Here is a 27,644-nt window from a genome sequence, read left to right on the forward strand (position 1 = left end):
GGTGGTGGAGTCTTTTTTTGTATCTGTTTATTTACTTACATTCTTCATGCTGAGCTACATAGGCATAATGGCTGGCCTGTTGACTTGATGTGCTTCGGCCTGCCAAATGAAGAAGCATTTTATACATTTCCCCCTCAATTCTCTTACTTTAGGACATTGATGGACTCCTCACATTATAGTGAATCTTAGCCAAAGGACCAATTAACTAAGTGCATTACATTACATTAACTCATCTTAGGTCTTGCAGACATGCAGAGACAAATTTTATGTTTGGCACAATTTATAGGAAAAAGTGTGTCCTATTAAAATGTGAATGTAAGTAATACAAATAGACAGGAAACTTAATGAGTATGCTAACTCACTGTTTATAAAGAAAGACACATATTATTATAATAGTTATTCTCCAGAGCAGTGTTTCTTAAACGTTTTTTTCTCATGACCTAATCTTGCCCTTCTTAGTGTCTTTGAGACCCAGTCCATGACAACCATGAGCAGAGGAGAGGCAGGTTCCCTTTGGAGAACTGCCACCAAGAGTCATAGCAGAACAATTTCAATTGCTTAAACTTTTTTGCTTTCTGACAAAAATTGTAGCTGCATTTATCCAACGTTTCTAAGGTTCTGCAGCTTTAGTTTACTTCATTGAACAATTCAAGCAATAGTGTGACATGTGAGGAATCTTTTGTATGCTTCTTATTTGTCAGTGGCGACCCATTGTGAGACCCTTCATAATCCTTAGGCTGCCCTTTCCCATTGAATACAGCAGATGAGTCACACTCCTGCATGAACCAAAAGGTGGCAACCCGCGACCCATTGTTTAAGGAACTATGCTCCAGAGCTGAGGCAACTTGAGGAAGTCTCCCCAAGCTGCAAATTATTAAGCTGGAATTGCAATATAGATCTGGGAGGATTTAAATCCATTTACCACTGAATCAACAGTGTTGCAATGGTAATTGGTTTGTCTTTTCAGGCTGAGAATATTGTGAATTTGTAGTACTATTTAGGAGATTTTCAAAAACTCCAGGAAATTTAAAACACAATATTAATTTTGTAAACCTTCAATACATGCTGCAAATAAACAAAGTTCTTTGAAAATAAACATTTTTTGCATTTATATTTACATTTACAAGACAGCTACATGCATTTTACAGACTCCAAGAAAACAGATCTTTATTCTGATTAAAACTTTCACAGCTTTGAAATACACAAATGATGCTGTAAGGTAAAGATACAGGTCACTTAATGCTTACTTAATATCTTTTGAATGCACAAACTAATAGAGAAAAATAATGTATAGAGCAAGGGTGCTGCAACAATAGCAACTTACTGCGTAACAGATAAAACAACATTAATCATTAACAGTGACATTTTTGGAATGAAAATTATAGTGGGACCACACAGATGTGGGAGAGAGAGGTGCAGTCTGAAGGAATGAAGCCATCTTTATAAGTAATGAAGAGGTTGTGTGTGTGTGTGTGAGTGACAGAGAGAGAAATGGCAAAGCACTTGAAGAGCTACATTTTCAGCACTCTCTACTATGCAAAAATGGCAAATGTCAGGAAAGATCCTGGTTTGGATTGGCTTATACAGTTGAGGGAAGTGAGTGCAGATGTTTTTGTCTCTGACACCAAGTGACTGGTGGGAGGCACCGAATGTGAAGGCAGTTTATGTGACACAGAAAAGATCATTGGAGCTGTATGGAAGGATCTGTAGAAGATCAGAGGGATGGCAACAATGATGGGACAGCAGTTGTGGAAGAAGCAGCACTGTATTTCACAGTGTATTATGCTACTAGTACCAGTGATAATAAAATATCAGACAAATAATGCCATAAAACATTACTCTAAATGAGGAGTAACTAATTATTTTGTCATTCAGTTCAACTACCAAAGAACTGTATTAAAAAATATCTTAACATTAACAACAAATACCCAATACTAAAATCTGAAACACAAATAAATATACATACATTTCTAGTTTTTGTTCAATGAACAAAGTACTAAATTATATTTTATACAAATAACAAACATGATTCATGATAATGAAGTCAATTCCAAAATAGCAAGATGTTCCAAATAATGCACCCTATAAACTGCATCACAAAAAAATCAATTAATTAGAAACTTTAAAAGACTCTAACCTTTAAGCCCAAAGGCCGAGATGAAAAGTTCAGGCTACACATGTGAACATTTACATTTATATTTATTTGCTTAGCCAACGCTTTTATCCAAAGCAACTTATAAAAGAGGTCAACATAATCAAATAACATCAGTCTGGTGAATGTTTGGGAACAAGTGTTACAGAAAAGGGGTACAAAACTGATTTCCACAAGTGAAAATCTAATTTCAATTCTCAGATACTGTATACAAAACTAACAGCTTTCACTTAGAAATTTACCAAACAATATAGTGTTCAGATGCTTCTTGAACACACTGAGAGAGTCAGGGTTTTGAATGGAGGTGGACAGCTTATTCCACCAGCCAGGAGTTACACGTGAACTGGACTGAGATTTGATACTATGCCAAGATGGTATCACCAGATGCAGTTCATCAGCAGATCTGAGGGGTCGAGAAGAACCATAGGACCTCACAAGTGCCTCTGTATATACAGTATATAGGAGCAGATGTACTGACTACTGTGTTGGAAAGTATCAATGAATGAGCACACAAGAGCAAATGTATTCTTGGAACACTAGAAAGACCAGGCACAAAGAAAATTTCACATACTCCATACTTTCTATATAAGAAACTGCATTGTGAATATTATGTACAATTAGAAAAAATCATTATGACTATACTAAGTTGAGTTTGCTATGAACATTTTGATAATACATCAGCATTATGCTAAGAAATCCAGAATAAGTAAGGTAGTGATACTCACATTCACTGTACTCTTTAAACATTTTAATAATCACCTTACAGACCCCACATGCCCTTAATGCAGAGACACCGTTCATCATTTATTTATAATAGATGGTTGCCATGTTAATGGCAAGGAAAAACAGGCAAAAAATACAAAATGATTAAGATGCTAGTAATATTTAACATTTGGAATGATGTAACACCAGGCGATTGATTTTAACAATAACACAAATGTTTATAAGATTCCCACATGCTGAAAAGTTCCATGTATTGTTGGAGAGTGTTGAAATATTTTTAAAATGTGTAGCCTTACACAGACACACACAATACAAGTCAGTTTCTCTTTAAAATACGTCCACAGAATTTAAAATTTGAGTTTGTTTTCATTGCCACATGAACTACACCTAACACAATCTTTAAAATATCTTAAAAAGAACACTTTTTTGGTTTTATTAAACAAACAAGGAAAAAAAAAAACAACCATCCAGTGTCAAATAGACTATGTCTAATTAAAGCCACATTATCTAAAATTAAATGGATCTGGACCTCTCATAAATGTTTCAGTTTATCAATGTTGATACACTGAAAAGTGCACCTTTACCCCCTTAACCTTTGTAATGACACTTTGATTTTCTTTTATTGAAAAACTTTTTTATAGTTTTTTTTCTCTTTGGATGTGACAACAACCACAATTCACTTAGAATCTTGAAAGTTTTTAACATTCATTTGCGTTTCCTCTGAACATAAAATCTGTAATTACCTGATCATAGTATAATTTTAATTTTTAGGTGTTGCTCCTCAGAAATGAATATTTATTTTGTGTGTGAGGGGGGCTTGGTTTTTGTGTGTGGGTGAATATGTCCTTTGAAGGACTGGATCCTCATCCTTGGAGAGGCTGGGACAGGCTCTGGCTACATGTGAGCCTGAAGCTGGTTTCAAAAATGAAATAAATTAAAAAACAATTAAAAGATAATAAAATGAACTGAAGTTATGCATTAGAAGTGCTGCTTATTTGGTTGTAATTTGCTGTTTCATTTTTTAAATATTCATATATTAAGTGGAAATGATATAATATACTGTACAACAGCAGCAATTATGCCAATTCTTATTTTATTATTTTATTAAATATAAATTACAGGACCAAAAGTGAAGGATACACATTGACTGATGCTGTCAATTAAAGAAGGCCTGCATATTAAATAAAAATTCAGTTGCCTGGATACATATGTTCTACCTTTACTAATAATATTTTACATTTTAACATTATATACATTTTCACATAAAAATAATGCATTTTTTCCCACTAACACTGTACTTATTATATACATCAACAACAAATACAACTATTATAATAGTAATATTTTTACATAAATGTTTGTAATCCTACAACAAAGTGTGTGTTTTAAACAGTGTATTCTTATTATTGTGAAAACTCCCTAGAAGAATTCCCAAATGGTGCAGAATCAAAAGCAAATAATTAATGCTTGGCACCATTTCTATTTTGGTAACAAGACACTGGGGTCCATCATGCTTAAACTATATATTTAGGGAGTGTTCATTGGAGAGCATTCAGCATAATGATGGCATTTTTGAGAGTCAACATAATAGGTTTTGTAATTATTTTAATAAAAGGTCTAACAATCACATTCTCTGAAGAATCAAAATACAAGTTCCTGGGTAACTTTCATACAGATAGTCTTTTTGAGGATGGAGATTTCATTCTTGGTGGACTGTTCCCTTTACACTTTAGGGCAGACCCAGATCTTTTACCTTTTGATGCTAAACCCAAGCCATCCTCCTGCAGTGAGTAAGTAACTTATCACTAGATCATATGAAGGGCTTTTCTGACTAATAACAAAGCCCTGCATGGACACTTAAAAACAATAAACTAATATGTGTTAATTGTCCTTATACCCTTATACCAATGTATAAACTGTGTTTTGGCAAATGAGTGTACTGAACAGTTTAACATAATGGAAAGTCTATCTATCTATCTATCTATCTATCTATCTATCTATCTATCTATCTATCTATCTATCTATCTATCTATCTATCTATCTATCTATCAGGTAATAAGTCTATATATTTTTGCTTGCAATTATGATGGATGATACTGTTTACATTTACAAAGTAATACACAAATGAAATTTAAATCTTTTTTGTTAGATTTTTTATTATATGAACTCTTTATTAGTTGTATATGTATATTTGTATATCTTTCTCATAGGTACAGTCCAAGAGGATTTCGCTGGATGCAAACAATGATTTTTGCTATAAAGGAAATTAATGCAAGAGAAAATTTTCTTCCTAATTTTAAAATTGGTTATAGAATGATGGATAGCTGTGACCACATACTGACATCCTTAAGGAGTGCTCTCGTACTTCTTAATGGGCAGGACGAATCTGTGGATAATTACACATGTGTAGGTGATGGGCACCCAGCTACACAAGCAATTATTGGAGATGCAGGATCATCTCGATCTGTAGCTGTTCTAAGGACTATTGGACATTTCCGAATTCCTTTGGTAAGACATTTCATGTAATATTTTTAGTTTGTGCTTGGTGTTTATGCATTATTTTCTAATTTCTTGATGTCTTGTGCCATCTCACATAAATCTTACCTAGACAAGACAGATAACATATGAGCACCAAATGTACAAACACACACACACATACATATATACTGTAAGCAATGCAGGTTAGGTTGATTGATGACTGAATTGTTTTCCTTTATGTTTAACTGTGCCTTGCAATGCTGCTGGGATTGCCTCTGACTCTTTGCGACCTTGAAATGAATTAAGTTGGAAATTGTTTTTGAAATTGTTTGATGTGGTATTCATCTATCAGTTACCTGTGTCACATTTTCAATGACCGCATTGAGCATAAAACTATTCCATCAATATCAAAGCACTAATTTCAGTGAACAGAATACCAGTCTAGCCCAGGCAACCATCAGGTGACCAGGGACAGGCTATAGTAGTTAATTTACCTAATACACACACCTTACAAAAACCATGCTGACAGTGTCCGGTTCTGGAATCGGTCCCAGGATCTTGGAGTTTTAAGGCAAAACAGTATGGATCACCAAGGGGGAATTAAATACAAACAAAAGTTGGTGTTTCCACTGGTCTTGCTTTCTTTTTTATTATTTCTTTAAATTGTAATAACATTGTATTCATTTAGCCTCCTATGATCTGCAGGTCAGTTATTTTGCCTCCTGCAATTGTTTAAGTGATAAGCTTGAGTTTCCATCATTTATGAGAACAATTCCAAGTGATGCTTTCCAAATAAAAGCCATTGTTAGGATGGTCAAGCACTTCAGATGGACCTGGGTTGGAGCCATCGGGTTGGACACTGATTACGCCCGTTTTGGAATTCAGCTTTTTGTTGAAGAAGCCAAAAGGTCAGGCGTGTGTGTTGCTTATGCTGAGTTTTTTCCAACCACCTACAAGAGGGAGCGGATCCTTGAGGTTGTGGACATAATCAAGAGCTCATCAGCTAAAGTGGTCTTGGGCTTCACAGGTGAAGGTGAACTGATACCCATCCTGGATGAGTTTAAACGACAGAATATCACTGATATCCAGTGGATAGCAAGTGAAGCCTGGGCTACAGCAACATTACTATGGTCTGAGTATCGGAAGTTATTAATTGGGACAATAGGTTTCGCCATCAGGAAAGGTGACATTCCAGGTTTAAAAAGTTTTTTAACCAGGATACGTTTATCTGAAGCATATTCATTACCCTTTATTGCTGAATTTTGGGAAGAGATATTTAATTGCAAATTAAATAATTCTTTGAATTTACATGTCCATGCATCAACTTCAAGAAAGCCATGCAGTGGACATGAAGATCTGATAACAGTAGAGAACACATATACTGATGTCACCCAGTTACGTGTCTCTTATAATGTCTACAAAGCAGTATATGCTGTTGCGCATGCACTTCACAACATGAATGGGTGCAAAACTGGACAAGGACCCTTTGCAAACAACTCATGTGGAGATATTCGAAATGTACTCCCGTGGCAGGTAAGTAATTGTTATTATTATAAAATGTTGTACACTTTTTCCATTAGTCTAAATTATTATAAAATGTCAAGCTCATGATGACTTATTTTCTTTCAAAGCTTTTACGTTACATGAAGGAAGTTAACTTCACCACATTTGGCCAGGAGGTCAGCTTTGATAAAAACGGAGACCCAATTGCTTCCTATGATCTGGTAAACTGGCATGAAGGACCTGGTGGGACCGTGCAGTTTGTTAAAGTGGGATTTTATGATGCTGCTTTGGAAGGAGAACGTGAACTGTTCATAAATGACTCCATTATATTCTGGCATGGAGGAAAACAGGTTGGTGTTACTTACAGTTTTGCCAATGTACTCACTCATAGGAAAAAGTATGCTTTTCTTCATAAATTAGTGTGAAATGTTAAGGTATGAATATGTTATAGGTGTTGATCTACAATTAATCTGTAACAATTATGGTGCTCTTTAGTTGTTGTGGTAATTCTACAAAGAGAGGCAACCCAATAAATCACAAAAATACTAGCAGTTTATAATAAACAATACTACTTTCATTCTTCATAGTTTAAGTTAATATACAGTTAACAGTCAACCAGCAGATCAGGAATTACAACTCAGAACTAATTTACCTTTTATTTTTAATTTAACATGCAAAGAGAATTATGTACTGATTGAATATTACTTTGATATTTAAATGGGGTGGTACAATGATGCATTGACCAACACACAAGTCCAGAATAAAGAATCTGAATCCTGTCCTTGATGCTGACTCTGTGGAGTCTGTGCATTCTCTGTATATCTGACTGAATTATTTTCTCTGGGTTGTTTTCTTTTTATCTCCCAAAACGTATATATTGGAGTAAGTGTGCCAAGTAATGAATTGATATCTTATCCAGGAGTGGTTCATACCTTGCACCCAATGGCTCCAGGACAGAGGAATTAATATGGGATTGAGTGAGTCTGGAAAATGAATAGAGTAATAAGAAATAACAAAAAAATGGCTATTGGCTCCAGCAGACCCCCGTGACCCTGTAGTTAAGATATAGCGGGTTGGATAATGGATGGATGAAAAAAATGGCTTAATATTTGTTGAACTGATAATTCAGTGTGCAGGCTTCAGTTGTAATTTTGTACACAGCCTTATAATTTATTAGTAATGTTTAGGTAAGTATATGGTATACGAGTGTGCTTGAATGTGAATATGAAACTGACTGCTGCTGTTTCAGATATTTTGAAGTCAAAATGTTAGTCACTTAATTAAAATTTAAAACGGAAGCTCACAGTGCCTGGTGATTAAACGTGCATTCAGTTTTATGTAATATAGTGCCATTAACAACACACATTTTTAAAAGATAATTTACAGAGCTAGCAAAGTTACATTTTAAATAAAATGTAAAGTAAGTATATATGTCATTAAAAAATACAACAAAAGTTGTAGTGGATGTAAATTAAGCTTGGGCATTTTATGAATTTATAATGCAAGAAATACTACAATAATGATAGGCAATAATGAATATTAAAATAAGCTATACAGTGAAAATTGAGCACAGCTATGGTATGTACATAACTATAAAGCAGGTGAAACCTATATAGCAAATTACACACATAGACTTGTCACTTTTATTACATTCAGCAACTAATAGTGTATTATATCCCCATCTGAAGAGGGTACTGCCACGAGTTGTTGGGATTTCTGCAAGGAGTTGCCTGTGTCTGTCACCTTCAGTATGTCCGATACTCTCTACATCATGTATTAGCTAACTATGGATTTTTGCACTGCCTACTGTATGTTACCCAACCTGAAATCAGTGATTCACACTGATCAGTCATCCAGCAACTGGCATAGTCAGTTTCTTCCTTTATGATTGGTTAATCCATTTTATTTTTTGACGTTAAACATTAGAGATAAGCGTATGAGTGGCACTAGAATGTTGTGAGATAAAACTAGAAATATATTTTGATGCCTTAAAGATGTCAGTATTATACTATCTGATGACTATAAGTTTGCTCAGAGGGAATGTGAACATACAGTAGTGATGAACTGACCATCAATCCTCAGTGATTCCTCAACTATAAATTGTTTTGTTTTTTGTTTTTCTTAGTTAATGGATGAATTGCATTTATTGCATATGTATATTACTTGTATTAGAATTATCTAAAATATACAGATTAACTTGTTACTTTTTGTACAGACAGAAGCATAATGTGTATATTATATATAATATAATATATATGTTAAAGACTGTAGATTTTGTGAAAATAACTTTTATATGTTTACTTTATATTTAGATGTAGTTACTGCAGCTTTGTTTACATTTTCTTTGATTTTACATTTGTAGCTTTATGACAATTTTATTATCATGGAATAAAGACAAAAGAATATAAGGACACTACAAGAAAAATGAGAAAATGAGCAATGTCTTGTTACAATATCAGCTCTCCTTTGATAAGTTGTAATAGTAAAGATTTTACTTTTAAAAACACTGACAATTCAAAAAATATTACTCACTAAATTTTTGTCATTCTTCATTTCATAAAGCACCTTTCACAGAGAATACCATCACACCCATTTTTTTATGGGGCATTACTGTTCTAGAGTTTTTTAAAGGTAGTTAATAAACATATTAGGTCAGCTTGAGTCTGTCCAAATAACCCTGAGCATAAGGTTAGAATTAAATTAATTCTACTAGTTAACCTAACACACCTTTTTTGGGATATGTGAGTAAAATGGGAGTGCAATGCTGGAGGTGCCCAGGCTGGGAGTTGAACTGTGGCTTTCATCAATAAATTATGTTCTTTTGAAAAGTTAAAACATACATATATATATATATATATATATATATATATATATATATATATATATATATATATATATATATATATATATATATATATATATAATCATATTTATCATTTCACTTTAAATCTGAATTTCTTGTAACAGTCAAAAATAGTAATTTTGCCTTAAGTGTAATTAATTGAGAGCACTTTGTATACTGTATATGATATGTATTAGCTTATATTATACCATATCAAATGCAGTAAAAATCTATACTACATGTAAAATGGGTAATAATTATATTGGTTTACGTTTTCAATTTTATTTGATTACATTTTTTCAGCTTTATTTGATTAAAGATAAGACACTTTTAACTGTATAATATGGGTAGTATGCTATATTAAATAAACACCTATTTTTCAACTTTTTAATGGTAAGCGCTAACTCTTCGGCTTTTAAAAATTATATTACATCCATTCATTAAACTGTATATAATATATATTTTCATAATATATATTCTATTTTGATACTAACAATTGATTTTGAACCTTTGTATATTGACTTGCATCATAAGCAGGCACCAGTGTCTGTCTGCAGTAACAGCTGCCTCCCTGGTTCAAGAAAAGCTCCTCGAAAGGGACAGCCTAGCTGTTGCTTTGATTGTATACCCTGTGCTGATGGCGAGATTAGCAACCAGACAGGTAAACAAAAGCACTTTTGCATAGTATTTATGTACATATGTACTGGACATATAATTGAAGTGATACAGGTCATGAATAGTTCTGTAGAATAGACATATTTTTTAATAATCATGATGCTTTCTAAATTTATAGCATCATAACCATACAACACAGTGAAATTCTCAGACAACATGCTATCATATTTATAGTAGTTTTACATACAGTATACAGTATAAAAAGTGATCATCAGAACTATGTGTTTTCTGGTATAAAAGACAGAACAAGTTATATTATACAATTATATTTTAGAAGCAATTTACCAGGTTTACCATTCTTTAAAACATTTCCTTAGATTGAATTATGACATTTGTATTAGGTTACACCTTTGAAGTAAATTATACTATATATGTGCAAAAATCCTCTCCATGTTGCTTCGGCAAACTAAATAAAGAATTTTTGAAAGTTTTTTTAATGCATTCAGCTAAAACCACATTTTGCTCTGTTTGTTATGTCAGGGAACAGTGGTCTATGAGCATATGTACATGAATGTAAATGGGTAAGGAATTTGTTATCAGAAAAGGAATAACGACTAAGGAAATGTTCCCACAGTATTACCCCATTAAGAAAGAAGACAGAGACTATTAAAAAATACATCTGAAGATAACAATCACTTTGTATGATGGATATATAGGGGGTGAAATAACAACATATATGCTTTGGAAAAATGTTATTGCTTAGACCTATTATTTATTGTTGAGCTAAATTTAACTTTGAAATAGAGAGAATGTTCATACTGTGCATTCATCTAATCAACCCTAACTGGAAACTGGACCTGACAACACACACAGAGTTAGATTCTGGCCTTTTATCTGCTGCTGGCATGTTAGGCTTTGTTTCCCACCAATAGATTATGCAAGCTTATTGCTGTCGGTATAAAGGAGCCCAAGTAGAATTTCCAGACACACTTCTGTTTAATAATTCATTTGTTGAAAGTCCTCAATGTTAGTGTGTCGGGAGAGGATGTACAGCATTGTTCATAATGGCACTTAGTTTTGTTTTAATTCTTTCCTTTGCTTCAACCTTCCAGGGGTCCAAAGTGTGTCCCATAACTGAGACTGCCCTTTTAATTGGCTTTTTGATTCGGTGGGTCTCTCTTAAAGTGATGTTACCAGTCCAGCACACCATAGCATAGATGTGGTCCTAAGTGTATTTTGGACTGCATTGGAGTGCCTGTATATGTGCTGCATTAATTGTGTTTTTATAATAGCACCTAATTTTAAAATATTTTGCTACTTACATTGTTTTTATTTTTATTACAGACTCTATAGAATGCTTTAAATGTGCTTTGGAAGACTGGTCTAATGAAGCTAGAGATCGCTGTCTGCCAAAAATAATTGAGTTTCTGTCATATGAAGATACAATGGGGATAACACTAACGTTTATTTCCATCTTCGGTGCCTGTGTCACAATAGCTGTTGCAATTGTGTTCACCATCTTCAGACAAACTCCGATCGTGAGAGCAAACAACATGGAATTAAGTTTTCTTTTGTTGCTGTTTCTTGTTTTGTGTTTTCTATGCCCTCTTGCCTTTATTGGTGAACCGACAAACATCTCTTGCTTTGTGCGTCACACTCTGTTTGGAATCAGCTTTGCCCTGTGCATTTCATGCATTTTAGGAAAGACAGTTGTTGTTCTTATGGCTTTCAGGGCTACACTACCTGGAAATAATGTCATGAAATGGTTTGGACTTGCACAACAAAGAGCTAGTGTTTTCATCTGTACTTCCATTCAGATTGTAATTTGTATTATATGGTTAACTACAAGTCCTCCATATGCAATTCCAAACTCAAAGTTTCACAACTCAAAGATCATTCTAGAATGCTCAGTTGGTTCAGCTTTTGGCTTCTGGTGTGTTTTAAGTTACATCGGATTTCTTGCATCTATGTGCTTTGTCATTGCATTTCTTGCTAGAAAACTCCCCGACAATTTCAATGAAGCGAAGTTCATCACATTTAGTATGCTAATATTTTTTGCTGTCTGGATCACATTCATCCCTGCCTATATAAGTACTCCAGGAAAGTACACAGTGGCAGTTGAACTTTTTGCAATTTTAGCATCTGCTTTTGGTTTACTTTTCTGTATATTTGCTCCTAAATGCTATATCATTTTGTTTAAACCAGAGAAAAATACAAAGAAACACATGATGGGAAAAGGCAACGTAAACAGTAAAAAGCAAAGGGGATGACATCAAATAACCTTGTTATATAAAATTAAATAAATATCAAGTCATTAGTTAGTTGATTATGAAATTGTGTAGTGCCATCAGGATATTTCTACTATAGATGAATTTGTTTAGATATTGAACACAGTGTTTTATTAAGATTTTATTAAATAAAGATCAAAATATTATTGATTATTGTACTGTTAATTTTCCTAAATGTTCATAACATTTTGAAACTTAATCCAGTACAGGTTTGCAAAGGACAAAATCCCATCCTGGAAGCACTGGACAGGATGCCAGTCTAATGTAGGGCCCAGTCACACACACACTGTCACACTTGGGCCACTGTATAGTCACCAATTAAACTAATCTATGTGTTTTATGGATATGGGAGGAAAACTGGTGTACCATAAGGGAACATCAACAGAGACACTAGGAGAACATGCAAACTCTAAATAGATGAGTGCACTCAAATCACTGTTCTGCTATGCTAGCCTACTATTCTATAACACATCTTGCTTTTGATACTAATAACATGCATGCTAATAATTATGTGAGATATATCTTTTAGCAGTATTAAATAATAAATATGTAAATCTAAAGGCATGTATTTTTAAAACTTTTGTAATTAAATTATTAATCAGTATTTTTTTAATCTAGTATAAGACATTAGCCTTCCAGATGTAATGCTTAAATTGTAAATATTTTCTATAACACTGGCACTAGCTCCCTACTTCCTTTCTGTAACAAATCAATGGATGGATAAATATATGGATAAAATATATGGCTTTAATTACTCTTTTGAGGTATGTTTCCCAAAAGCACCGTAATGCTAAGAACATCACAAACTCCATCAGATCAATTTCTTGAACCTCGGCGTAACTAATGTAGCATGTTAAATCCTTCATAATCTACATGCTCTCCAACCTAGTAGTTATTCGCTACAAGCTTCTTAAATGGGCGCCCTCATGCACTGCCCATAACCATAGCGATCAACACACAAACTACATTCATTTCAAATTATGGTAGCTCTCTAGACATTTAGAATACTAAGATGCATTGTACCCAGCCTCTTGGGGCCTAATTACACCTTCTATAAAGATTCTCTACATTAAATGTGAGTGTCAATTTGTAGTCATTAAGGTCTTTTTATATAGGTGGTATTTTCTGTAGAAAAGGAAAATTTAAATTATAAAATGAAAATACAATTTGTCTTTTGCAAATTCATTCTCAAAGTCTATGCACAAGAATGCTGCAAAAATTTAAAATAAATAATTTACAATGTCTACATGGAAGGTGGCTGCAAAAATGAAAAATTAAATAACATCATTTCCAATTTCATTTTCAGCCTGAACAGGAATTAAGCAGCAAAAATGAAAGGTAAACCGCAAATCAGCATTGGCACCAACTATTGTTAACTGAATTTTCATTTTCCACTTTGCATTTTCATTTTCAAGTTCTCAACATGCAAATAGCGCAAGTCAATGGGTGGGGCTTTGCACCTGGATTTCCCACAATTCTTTGTCTTCCGTAGCTACAACCCTTTCAATCAATAGAATACTTTTCACTTCAACTGTTTAATTCACATCATTTTGATCTTTTCACCTTCTAACTACAAGCTTCACAGTGAAACCATCTCACAAAATCCGAAGACCATGCATAACTGTAGCTCTGAAGTAATTAGTGTGCTATTCAATTATGATATTTAACATGACAAAAATTAGCCTTTATTACATCATAATTTATCATTTATTTACACTGAAGTGAAAACGGAATGTTTTGCATTTTTGTTTTTTTGTAGTATTATATAGAATTTACTTATTTACAGTAGTGTTTCCCAATCTTTTTGTCTGTGGTGGCACACATTCTCTAACCAAAAACATCCCAAGGCTCACCATTATTTTACTTACAACAAACTCATTATATTTTATACACTTGCTCAACTGTCTGAAGGAGAGGAACTACTGGAAAAGCCAGAACTAAAGTTAGGCGTGGTCTTTGGATTTTGCAAGATGGTTCCACTGTGAAGCTTGCAGCACGGAGGTGAAAAGATCAAAATGACGTGAATTAAACACAGTTGAAATGAGAAATATTCTATCAATCGAAGTAGCTGCAACTATGGAGGACAAAGAAGTGTGGTAAATCAAGGTGCCCCACCCATTGACCTGCACTATTTGCAAGTTGAGAACTTGAAAATGAAAATGCAAAGTGGAAAATAAAAATTCAATGAGCAGCAGGTGGCGCCAGTCTTTATTTGAATTTTACTTTTCATTTTTGCACTCTAATTGCTATTCAGGCTGAAAATGAAATTGCAAATAGTGTTATTTCATTTTATTTTTGGAGCATTCTTGCATGTAGACTTTGAGAATGAAAATGCAAATGCAATTTTATAGTTTTAATTTTCATTTCCATTTTTGGAGAAAATACCTCCCATACTTTTACAGATACTCTGGCGAAGTAGCTGTGGAGTACCCAAAATGTGATTGTCTAAGCCAATTCAAAAAAGAAAGGAACAGACAATTTAGTGGTAAATGGCTATGGGATGTTAGTGGGTATTCCCTTCCTTGTCTGTTAACATCATTGCTAAACTTCAAGTAGCAATCAAAGAACAAGACAATAGAATACAACACATCAGCAAACTAGTAGCATGCTGGAACGCAGTGTAGAGGCAGAGCTACTATACGGAAAATAACAAACAATATTTTTTTGTAGGCAACCTCAGTGGAAGAGTTGACTAAGTAGTACTCACTCGTGAAGTGAATGCCTGAGAAGGGTTTCGGGAAACGCACTCAAAAATTGCTCACACTTTCAGTACATGCAGTCGCATGTTACTCTCTAAGATTAATTTTCAGGAAATGCACCCCTGTGTGAATAATCCACATTAAGCAATCTTAACCAGTATGTGCAATAACATAAATAAATACTATTTGTGTTGTTCACTTTTATTTATGTAGTATGTAACAGCAGTAGTGGATATATTACATAATTATAGCTGTATAATAAATATATGTAATACATATGGTACTCTTATATCCACTGCTGCGTGTTATTTTTAAGAAAATATACAAAGAAATACAAAGTAATTTAAAATATTTTAATACAGCAGTTTGCCATGTAATGGCATTTTCAATATTTGAACACAAGCACTGCCCAACATGTAGGACTTTTACATACTGTACCAAGAAAAGAAATTAAGGTAGCTTATGTAATTTTTAGTTTTTGTAGGGGAGGTTTGTATTTCCCGTATGCCTTACCCTCTGCACTCTTTGATTTTTTTTCCTGTTATCAACATTAGAATTTCCCTGCATCTGAATGTATTTTCTGTGAGAACTCCTCTTGCATTTCACATCACAAAAATTTATGTGTGAAGTTGACTGCCACACATTCACCAGGTTTGATTAAATCTGAACCCCCTTTGTACAATCTACTGTCACTGAGATCCACACATTTTCTCAATTATCATTTGGGTGCAAGGCAAGAAGCAGCCCCTTACATGGATTCTATTCAAATGCTGGTTGCTTGCACTCGTATCAGGTCAATAAATGTATAATTGCCATTTAAGCAAATATGCACATCTTTGAGATATGGGAGGAAAATACAGTACTCAGAGAAAATAAATTCAGACATGGGAAGAAAGTGCAAGCTCTACCCAAACAGTGAATGTGCTGAGAATTGAATCCTGTTCACCTACAGTAACAGTGAGAAAGCAGCACCAACAATAACACTTCCCCAGTTTTGAGAATTACACTCGAAGTAATTATCAGGTAAATATATGTCAATAAGAAGATATTACTCTGACATTACATCTGACATACAGTTTTTACAATATGTATAGTTAATTATTTATTGAGCAGTCATTACCAAAAAGAGAACATAGCTTAAAAGACCACAATTCTGCCAGCTTTTAATTTGTTGGCCTTCATTGTCCAAAACAGCAGTATAATAATATGAACTTCTTCTTTTTTCGGCTGCTCCTGTTAGGGGTTGCCACAGCGGATCCCCCATATCTTTTTGTCCTCTTCATCTTGTTCTGTTACACCCAGCACCTACATGTCCTCTCTCAGCACATCCATAAACCTTCTCTTAGGCCTTCCTCTTTTCCTTTTGCCTGGAGCTCTATCGTTAACATCCTTCTCCCAATATACCCAGCATCTCTCCTCTGCAAAGGTCCAAACCAACGCAATCTCGCCTCTCTGACTTTGTCTCCCAACCAAAAAACAATTAAATGTATTGTTTAAGGAGAAAATTACAAAATATTTAGTAATCAACTTTTATTTTATGTAGTGCTTTTGACAGTGAGTACTATCACAAGACAAACAGGAAGTAAAAATATTAGGAACAGTAGAGGTTTGAAGCTAATTAAGGATGTACTCACACTGGCAATTTGTTCTGTGCCCAAGCACGTTTGTCCACATGTAACCCCACAAAGTGTAATTCGTTTGACTAGTGTGATCGCACTGTGCCAGGCCAACAGTTCCGTGCTCTGGCCTGCTTGGAAGAGGTGGGCCCAAGCATGACTCAGTAGCATTTGGGAACAGTGTAATAGCATGGAAAACAGACATGACGTCAATGATGCAACAAGTCAGATAGTGCAATTCTCATTTCATTCAATATCTTTTGAGTTAAAAACAGGTTTTTATTTTCACCTTACACGTGAACGTGAATTGTAGTTGGCAATAAAAGCTGCAAATTCCTCCCTTAACATCATTTGTCACCATAAAAATCTTTTCGTACGTGCAGCACAATTAACAGCATAACTCTGTGCTGCACACTTAATAAATCTGTAACAGGGTAGAGCATTATCTTGCCCTACACGACTCCAAAACTACCACAAAATAAGTAAAATCATTTTGACATGCATGCTTTTACTCTGTATTTGGATCTTGTTTTGTCTTTACATGAAGTCACATGGTCATGACAAAAGCGTGTCCAGGCCCAGAATGTTAAGCGCAGTGAGACTGCAGTCCAGCAGGGGGGGTCAGTTGTGCTTGGGCACAGTATGGAATAAATATGCCTGGTGTGAGTGCACCCTAAGACTTTACTGTCCACTACCAGACATGATATAGAGGCAATAAAAAATATTCATAGGATGCTGTGTTGTGCACTGCATTGCATGGAGTACATGTGATAAAGGGTTAAGCTTAGGCTGAATTCATCTCCGCAAAAAAGAGGAAGATTAAAGTACTACAGAAGTACTGTTGATCTAATTTCATATTTAAAGACAAGGAGCAATGAAGGAAAAATTGAAGTACTTCAATGTATTTGGCCTAAGCATACTATACATTTGGTTGAGGTCAGCTCTCTATTTGAGTTTGGTTGATAGATTCTCTCACACAAAACAATATGCATAGTAGCTTACCTATAAGCAGCAAATTGAGACCTTCTAATCTCAACGTGATTAATTTTAAAAACCTGTTAGAAATTAAAATTACATTCTCAAATCAGTTTAATCCAACAGAGTGTTATGGAAGGACTCAAGCCTATCCCTGCAGTGTCAGGCGCAAGGCAGGAACCAAACCTGGATAGGGCACCAGTGTATTGCAAGGGTTGTTCACATATACGAGGGGGGACCCAAAAATAACCGGAATATTTTAAAAACGTGTTTAATTTAATTTTCTGTACAAACTACAATTAGTCTCCTTCAAAGTACTCTCCATTGGCGGAAATACACTTATCTAACCGTTTGTTCCATTGTTCGAAACATTTTTTAAATTCGTCTGAAGTAGTGCCCATTAATGCTCTGGTCGTTTCTTGTTTTACCTCTTCGACGTTAGCAAAACGCCTTCCTTTCAAGTCTTTTTTCATCCGAGGGAACAAAAAGAAATCACACGGAGCTAAATCCGGTGAGTAGGGTGGGTGGTTCTGGGTTGTCATACCGTTTCTAACAATAGTTTCTGCAACACTTTTTTCAAGAAGAAAACAAAATTTCACTGCCGTGCATTGCTCACGATAATCGGCCATCGTAAAAAAACGACGCTTGCACAAAACTACTTTTACAAAAAAAATCACTGAACACAAGCACAACCTTCCAGACTGATGGCACTTAGCAGACTGACTTGTGAGGAGTGTAACTAGATCGCCCTAGTGGCCCAACCATGTACTACAAGTACCAACCTAACAACAACAAAATTCCAGTTATTTTTGGGTCCCGCCTCGTACACCCACCCTCATACTTAGCCAATTTAGAGGTGCTAGGTAGCCTAAAGAACACATTTTAGAGGGATGTGAGAGGAAAAATGGAGTAGCAGAAGGAAAACCCATGCAACAAATGCAAAGTCCACATGGATAATACCTTGGCATGAAATTCACACAAAGGGACATCAATACTTTGTCTGTGTCCCTGTGCTGTCAGTGTCAGAAAAGAATTAAAGAAATAATACAAACCTTCATGTAAAAATAATGCATTTTTAGACCATTTTTTAAAATCTTTTCTCAGATGCTCTTTTGCCCAACAAATGTTTTTTGGAATTATTTTCTGGTTTAATTAAAATAATATAGCACTTAGGAAAAAATAAACAAACCAAAAGACCAAAGCTGGATGACAAAATAGCAAATATTTCAGTTGCGACTGTGTACTTCCCTGGTGTGCTAACATAAGCAGGTATGAATGCTGTCCATACCACAAAAAAAATTAACATGCTGAATGTAATAAATTTTGCCTCGTTAAAATTATCTGGTAATTTCCTTGCTAAAAATGCAAGAACAAAGCACAAGCTGGAAAGAAAACCAATATAGCCAAGGACTAAAATAAATGCGGTCAGAGATCCCACATGGCATTCCAATATAATTTTGGAACTTTGATAGTTCATTGTTTTGACAGGAGAAGGTGGAGAGACGACTAACCACACGGTACAAATCACTACTTGAATCATAGTGCAGAGAAAGATAATAGCTCTCTGTTGTGCTGCTCCAAACCATTTCATTATGTTTTTACCAGGAAGAGTAGCTTTAAATGCAATCAACACAACTATAGTTTTCCCAAGAATGCATGAAATGCAAAGCACAAATGCAATTCCAAATATCGTATGACGTAGCATGCAAGACCACACTGTTGGCTGTCCAATGAATGCTACAGAGCAGAGAAAACACAATACTAGTGAGAATAAAATCAGAAAGCTCAACTCAGAATTATTCGCCCTAACAATCGGGGTGTTTCTATAATATGCAAACACAGAGATTATAGCAATAGTAAAACAGGATCCTAACAGTGAAATTGCTAATAAGGAGATGCCCATAGTGTCTGTAAAAGAGAGGTATTCTATGTCTTTTGGGATGCACTGGTCCCTTTTCTTATTAGACCAATAATATGGAGAACATTTTATGCAGGTTACTGAATCTGAAAAAAAGAGAAGATCATTATATTAAAATATAATCAAATTGAGAGATGCTCATCCACCCGGTCATCTTCCTCTGAATGAATCTATATTAATATAAATAACTTTTCTCCATCCATTGTGACGGTTGTTATGCAAGATTTTACAAGAATATTTAGAACATGGCAAAAAAACTTACAATACATCATTCTAGGTAACAAGATATATTGAATTACTTAGAAGATATGAGACATAATATTTGTTAGTCCGATCTAAATAAGAGCCCTGGCTTATGTAGGATAGTATGTTAGTTTTACATAGCTATATAAATAATGGAAAATTCTGTTTGATTCCCTATAAGCTAACATGTCAATGGAATATTCTTAAAAACTCAGATCTACAGTAACTAATACAACAACAGAATAATCAGTTAATCAGTAATGTTACAAAGATAGAAACATGAATTGCTAGATTAAATGGTTTGCAAATGGAAATTTACAGAGGAATGCAGTTCTGTCTTATTTAAATGTTTTAGCATATGTAATTAACATAATAGATAGTAATGAATATACCACCTTAGAGAAATGTAGCTAAGATATATAAGCTTTAAACAAAAACATCATAAGCAAGAAGAGTTTTTTGTGTTTTATTTATTTCTATCTTCATTTTTGTGCAAAGTAAAACTTTTAGAATGAAGACACTTGAAGTCTTTTGGTGTAAATGTCAATTTCAATGCCTAATCTTTTCCAGTCACTGCAGAATTTTGTAAACATTGAGAAAATACAGCTGTATTAGGTATGACTTTTTCAGATCTCCAGTGGTGAATACATTGTGATATTAAAAGAATATTAGAGGTTTGAAAAGATGATTATTAGTTGAAATTACTCATTCTTTGTGAAGTGGATATATTATTAATATCAAAGTGCAATTCCACTCTGTCCATTGTACATGGATTTTCCTTTTATACATTTAGATTTTATACAGTAAATATGTGCTTGATTCTGTAAGTACACTACAATATTATACATATAACATTTTTAACAGTCTTACCTGTCTCATTGCTAATCTCCCCATCTGCACAAAGTATACAGTCAAAGCAACAAATAGGAAACCCTGGTCTGATACCTTTCCTTGTTCCTGGCAGGCAATTTTCACTACATACAGATTTTGGAACCTGTGAAAAAAGCAGAATACCAACTGTTTGACTTAGATGACTATCTATCTATCTATCTATCTATCTATCTATCTATCTATCTATCTATCTATCTATCTATCTATCTATCTATCTATCTATCTATCTATCTATCTATCTATCTATCTATCTATCTATCTATCTATCTATCTATCTATCTATCTATCTATCTATCTAGGTAATCACACAAAACAGATATACTGACTTATAAACATATATTCATACACTTACACACAAACACATCCACTTACTAAATTCAGTTTTTTCATTTACAGTCTGCACTTAAAAAATACTTTCACAGTTATTGTGATCTTGTATTAACACACTCTCTTCATCAGTATTTGACTAAAGGTACCTAATAAAATTTATCATATGTTATAATAATACTTACTAGTCCTGGAAAACACTCTTTACAAGATCAAAATGCTTGGAGATTGAATTTTGAAATATAAAAGAGATTTCTACTGAATTAAGTGAACTCTCTAGTTACATGAAAACAAGATAACCTTTACACAGTTTCTGTTCTGTGTAAATTACTCCATTTTATCTTTTAAACCCAACTTTAAGAGAGATAAAACTGAAAATTGTCTTGAGGATAATAGAAAAAGTTACTTGTCTTTGTTGTCCATTCCATATAATAATCTCTTCATAGATTTCCAGTCTGGGGTTTAGATTAACAGTTCCATCAAACCTTCCTACCGTGACATAACGTACTGAGCCATCAGTTTCTTCCTGCCAGTTTATGAGGTCATAGGCTGGGACTGGATCACCATTATTGTCAAAACTGATTATTTCTCCATATTTATTAGTGAAGTGTATATTTTTTAAATAATACATCAGCTATAGATAAATGAGTAAGAAAAAAACATGTTAATACATGTTTTTTATTTAAATCAGTATTTTTATTGTATTATGATATCTATTGTTTTCCAGTTTATGCAAGCCGGGCAAATTGTCAACCCATCACAGGGTAAACTCACCCATACATATATATCAATTTACGTACAGCAAGTATTTATCAGATTACAGTCACATTAAATACACTTATATTGTACTTCACACCATAGTTTTAAATAATAGAATATTTTAGAATAAAAATTTCTGTACCTGCCACGGCTTGATACTTGACATATTTGCACAGGTATTATTCACAAATGGTCCTTTGCCATTTTCACAAGACAGCATATTGTGAAGCGCCTGAGCAATTGCATACACAGACTTATGCACATTATATGATACTCTCAGCTGTGTCACATCAGAGTAAATATTATGTATTGAAGTCAAATTTTCAAATCCAGTGCATGGAGTCTTTTTTTCTGTCGTTTTATTATTAATATCTTGGAAAGTGCAATCAAACATTTGTTCCCAGAAGGGAATAATGAATGGATTCTCATTTGCAGCAGATGGGTGAATCTTTAGCAAAAATTCTCTTAATCCTGGAATATCAGCCCTTCGAATTGCAAATCCTATAGAACCACCAAGAATTTTGAGGTATTCAGGAGTAGACAACAAGGCAGCTGTAATCCAAGCTTCACTAGCTAGCCACTGAACTCCAGTCACATTCTGCTGCAAGACCTCCTGAAACAATGCCTGAGCATCTTGTTCCAGAGAAAACACAAGGATGACTTTTGCATTAGATGACTTAATCGTCTGCACAATTTGAACAATTTTATTAAGTGCATGATTCTTTGGAATTATTTCAGTAAAAGCAGAACACACTCCAAACTGCTTCAGTTTTTCATTAAATATCTGAATGCCAATTCGACCATAGTCATCATCACCTGCTATTGAACCAACCCAGTTCCACTCAAAGTGCTTCACGAGCTGAGCCAAGGCGCTGACTTGAAAGAAATCACTGGGTATAGTCCTTAGAAAGGCAGGGTACTCTTCTTTATTACTCAGACATGCACAACTAGAGAAATAACTGATCTGAAAAGGTAAAGCTACACAGCATTGGTGATCTGCCAAAAACAGAAATCTACAATGAAACATTTTCAGTAATAATAATGAATTATTTCTAATTGTTTATTGTCTTACACATAGTGCTGCAGTGAAGGACTTTGTCCTCCAGCAAACCTTTAATAGTTAAAACAGCTTAAACAAAGGGATGGATAGATGGAGGAATCAATAGACAAATATCAATGCATTAAGGTAACTGCTTCATCTGTGCATTTGATTTCTAAACATGCATTCTGCCTTATGGTTGAAGGAGATGACACTATTGTGGCGGAACTGAGTGTAAAGCAACAACCACCTCTGGATCACACAAACATTTATCACAGGGCACACTCACACACATACACAAACTCACTACTAATATTCAGTCAACCTAAAATACACATCTGTGGTATATTAGTAAATTGTGTATTAAACTAAACACATGTCTCTGAGGATGAGGGACAGCAATGTGCAAAGTGCTACACCCTCTTTGGTTCTGAGTTTAGAAGGCATGGCAATGGTATTGTAATTATTCAGGTGTAATTCATTGCCTAGCCACTGCCAGCAGATGTTGTTCTCCTATCTGAGTAGATCTTCGCCAGGTTGCACACTTTCTATACACATCAAAAAGATGTATACTTGTTACAATAATTGACCATTATAATTGATCCATTATATGTAAATTTGTGTGTATATGAATGTGACTGTTATCCCACCTGAAAGTGGTTTCTGAGTTGTGGTGGATGCTAATATTACACTATACTGACCAATGCTAATAAGAAGTTGGATGGATATATATTTTGTCAAAACATCTGGAAATGTAGCCTTTAGGTAGAACTTTTTCCCAATTACATGTAGACTGCTTTATTCAGTTAAATAGGTATTTAATGTGTCTGTTATCTCTATGTTTTGTCTAATGCTAGAGTATCAGTATGCAGAACATTGTCACAGATATGCTTATTCAACTGTTGGCTATAACTGGAAATGGTGGAAAGTTATCACTCCATTATGTAACACGTTAAATCATTAAATGCCTTGTATCCATTGCTCTAGGACATATGAGTGCTGAAAACAGAAAGATGGATTATTTAATAAATTACACACACACACACACATATATATATATATATATAGAGAGAGAGAGAGAGACTTACATTCATTCTAGAGCGCTTAAAAGTGTATGGCAAGCACGACCAATTAAAAAGAATTTTATTTACCTGTGGGACTTTGAAAACTCCTAGAAGTCTGGCTACTGCAATAGACAAAGTGGATCCACCATCACCAATAATTACAGGTATACTGGGTGAGCAGTTGAGGTCAGAGACTGTATCATTCCTTCCATTTATGAGTGTAACTGCAGCTTTTAAAGCATGAAAGTGGGTATTACATGAATCATAAATTTTATAACCTAACCGAATATCTGGAAGGAGCTGATTGTCTCTGTTTATTTCATCAATTGTGAAAATCATGGTTTGTAGCCAACGAAAAGTCCGGAAATTAAAGCTAGGAACATAATTACAAAGTAAAGCTGTAGTTGTAGAAAAATCATAAAGTAATGTAAAGTAATTGTACAAGTCTGAAAAAATAAAATAAAAACATTAATTCATGATAAAAATTAGTCAAGGAAAGAAAAGTTATACAGGAAACAAATGTGGCAAAAAATGATAAAACAGTAAATTCCACCCTAATCACATTTTAATCAAATGAAATAGTAATGTTCGAATAAAATTATTATTACAGAAAAGATTGCCAGCTTTATTCTATGTTACGCTCCTATAGTAAACTTAGAAACCCATCTAATGCTTCTAAAACCCGTAATTATTCTCTGTTTTAGCTTACCTTTGCATATTTTAAAGATCAATTAAATAATCTCTTCAGTTCACATAAAGTATACAGTTTATGTGACATTTTAAGAACAGTGCTTCTATTAACTTGGTGAACTGAGTGATTCTAACTTACCCGGCACACTGACTTGAATCGCGTTTGGAAGAGAATGACAGGTCTGGCTCTAAAACCTTGTCATGGACTGGGAATAATCCACCAATCATAATGTCACCTTTTTTAACAATATCAGGTAAATTAAAGTTACCCAAAATTTTGCAGGATGTATCAGAGTTTAATATAACTGCAGGAATCAAATGAAGTATAAAATATAAAATAAGAAACAAACTCATGTTTTAGGCTTTCAGAGCTCTGTTAGGGTCTTTGCAGTGTTATATGCTCATGTATTTATAGTTTTTACACCTTCCATCTGTTGTTCAGGAAGGGTGAATTGAGTGATGAATTCCCTTGTGATTATCATGGAAAACAAATTTAATTTCACCCTTGAAATACGTTTTTTTTTTTTAATTTGACATATTGATTGGTCATGCAAGAAAATAAGTTTAGTTCATGCATCTTACATAATTAATAAGAAAATTACATTTAAAGCATGAGCAGTAACTCTTTTGTCTCAGTAAATATGTCTGATGTTTGTGCTTTTAATATCATACCACTGTGAAGTAATGCTGTAAATGAAAAATTACAAATCAAATAAAAAAAAAAAAAAATAGCGGCATGGTGGCGCAGTGGTACCGCTGCTGCCTCTCAGTTAGGAGACCTGGGTTTGCTTACCGGGTCCTCCCTGCGTGAAGTTTGCATGTTCTCCCCGTGTCTGTGTGGGATTCCTCCGGGTGCTCTGGTTTCCTCCCACAGTCCAAAGACATGCAGGTTAGGTGTATTGGCGATTCTAAATTGTCCCTAGTGTGTGGTTGGTGTGTGTGTGCGCCCTGTGGTGGGGTGGCGCCCTGCCCGGGATTTGTTTCCTGCCTTGCGCCCTGTGTTGGCTAGGATTGGCTCCAGCAGACCCCCGTGACCCTGTGTTAGGATATAGAGGGTTGGATAATGAAGGATGGAAGAAAAAAACAACTTAAATACAATTTTTAACCCTCTGGTTTATTTAGGAAATACACAACATACAATTAATTGAATAATACTGATGTAATCTTATTTAAAACAGTTCTCTATGTTGTATTGATCTGCATAATAAGACAAAGGAGAGACAAAGCCTATCCTTTTAGTAATGGGTAAAATGTTGCTCTTTGATGAGATACCAGTCCATTTCAGGAGAAATGGGAACAATGTAAAGACGCCCCCTGAGAGCAAGCATTGCAATTGCCCCTTAATAGACTCAATGCTAACTTCAGAAGAAAAACGCTAAATAGAAGGCAACCTAGCAGTAGAAATAAATTAGGAAAGAACTGCTGTGCATATATGTTAATGTGGTGCATATTATTAGTCTATCTACAGCTCATTTTGTTGAAACAACTATGTCCAAGGCAATAAACCTAAAAAAATACAGAAAATTACCCAGAATGGGGCAATACCGTGGGACCATACTGTGTAATATAATATATTTCAAGGCACATGCCCTGCCCATTCCATGACGATTCACTTTTATCAGGCCAAGTCAGAATGAATGAACTTTCTAATTTTGAATTTAAAAGTAAACTAGAATACCTGAACAATAGTTCAGTAAACAAACATGCATACTCTTCACAGACACTTGCAGGAACAGAAGTTGAACCTGTGTCCCTGATCTTAAAAGGAACCATCTTTAACTGTTGCAATCTCTTGCTGCACTTTAATCAGTTCATTTCATTCATTTTAAAATGATTCTGCTTGATTTAATCACAAAACGTAATATTGAGAGCAAAGCAGAAATGTGAAAACTGCACACACAAGACAGCACCTAGAGTGAAATTTGAACGCAGAACTCTGGAACTGTGAGGCGGAGGGGATAATCACTGCACCACCATTCCATCCCAGTATTATATTGAATTATTAAAGTATTTCAGTTCTTAGTCCTGCAGTCTTTGATATATAAACATTGACATTAATAGTGTAGTAGAGAAGATTCTGCAACTTACTGATGCATGAAAGAAAATTTAGTGCATATCTACCTCATATTGCTGTCAGGTTATGTATATTACAACTGGATATATAAGGTGATAAAGGATGAAATAAATAAATAAAATGACAATAGCACTAAAAATGAAAATTCATTATTTTCATATAATTTTAATTATGATGTAACTTGTCTACTTAATTTTAAGCAAGCATGACCATGAAATATAAAATACAAAGTTATAAAAACAGATGACTGGATCTTCTTTTGCTAATTTTGTAAAAGCAAAGGAAACATAAACTATTGAAGATATAATTTTAATCATTTAAATGATAAGTTTGGCATTCTTCATGACAAAGTTATTTTTTCATAATCATGGCACACGTTTATTTGCTTATTAAAATTTTTGCAAAGTAAAGTATTTTCTATATTTTTTTAAATTCCCTTGCCAGTTCTAATCATTAAAAAATGGGGTCATTAGTGGAAACTTGAAAAAAAAACCTTAAAACATACCAAATACAGTCTGTTCATTTTAAAGGCAAGAATGTTTTACAAGCATTGATCTTTGTCTTGAGGTTGCATGCATATTGCAAAACAATACTGGTAAAAAGCAATATATATATATATATATATATATATATATATATATAATATATATATATATATATATATATATATATATATATATATATATATATATATATATATATATATATACATACATACTGTATATATATAATGGATAAGTGAATAAAT

At 34.1% G+C, this 27,644-nt stretch overlaps 2 protein-coding genes across 2 annotated transcripts; one reads left to right on the forward strand and one right to left on the reverse strand.

The window, feature by feature from the left end:
- Window positions 1–4,438: 4,438 nt before the first annotated feature.
- On the forward strand, window positions 4,439–12,697 carry LOC114669569 (extracellular calcium-sensing receptor-like). Its single transcript, XM_051922535.1, has 6 exons — window positions 4,439–4,665; window positions 5,086–5,383; window positions 6,059–6,886; window positions 6,985–7,206; window positions 10,236–10,359; window positions 11,658–12,697. Exons 1-6 carry the CDS (start codon window positions 4,439–4,441, stop codon window positions 12,581–12,583), a joined length of 2,625 nt encoding a protein of 874 aa, XP_051778495.1. The 3' UTR covers window positions 12,584–12,697.
- A 6,024-nt stretch (window positions 12,698–18,721) lies between these two features.
- On the reverse strand, window positions 18,722–25,185 carry LOC114669571 (extracellular calcium-sensing receptor-like). Its single transcript, XM_028825758.2, has 6 exons — window positions 24,962–25,185; window positions 24,220–24,505; window positions 22,172–22,993; window positions 21,677–21,904; window positions 20,923–21,046; window positions 18,722–19,895 (listed from the first exon to the last, which is right to left on the reverse strand). The coding sequence occupies exons 1-6, from the start codon at window positions 25,174–25,176 to the stop codon at window positions 18,979–18,981; spliced, it is 2,592 nt and encodes an 863-aa protein (XP_028681591.2). The 5' UTR covers window positions 25,177–25,185; the 3' UTR covers window positions 18,722–18,978.
- Between the last annotated feature and the right edge of the window lie 2,459 nt (window positions 25,186–27,644).

Source organism: Erpetoichthys calabaricus, chromosome 2, assembly GCF_900747795.2.
Source record: "Erpetoichthys calabaricus chromosome 2, fErpCal1.3, whole genome shotgun sequence".
NCBI lineage: Eukaryota > Metazoa > Chordata > Cladistia > Polypteriformes > Polypteridae > Erpetoichthys > Erpetoichthys calabaricus.

Bases quoted from the DNA above. Each gene is read 5' to 3' on its own strand.
- LOC114669569 (XM_051922535.1), top strand. From the start codon at position 4,439: ATGGCATTTTTGAGAGTCAACATAATAGGTTTTGTAATTATTTTAATA. The intron at 6,887-6,984 runs GTAAGTAATTGT...TTTCTTTCAAAG, and splicing joins GAAATGTACTCCCGTGGCAG to CTTTTACGTTACATGAAGGA. The intron at 10,360-11,657 runs GTAAACAAAAGC...TTTTTATTACAG, and splicing joins CGAGATTAGCAACCAGACAG to ACTCTATAGAATGCTTTAAA.
- LOC114669571 (XM_028825758.2), bottom strand. From the start codon at position 25,176: ATGAGTTTGTTTCTTATTTTATATTTTATACTTCATTTGATTCCTGCA. The intron at 22,994-24,219 runs GTAAATAAAATT...TTACCTTTTCAG, and splicing joins GAGTTTTCAAAGTCCCACAG to ATCAGTTATTTCTCTAGTTG. The intron at 21,047-21,676 runs GTAACTTTTTCT...CTTTTTTCACAG, and splicing joins GGAATGGACAACAAAGACAA to GTTCCAAAATCTGTATGTAG.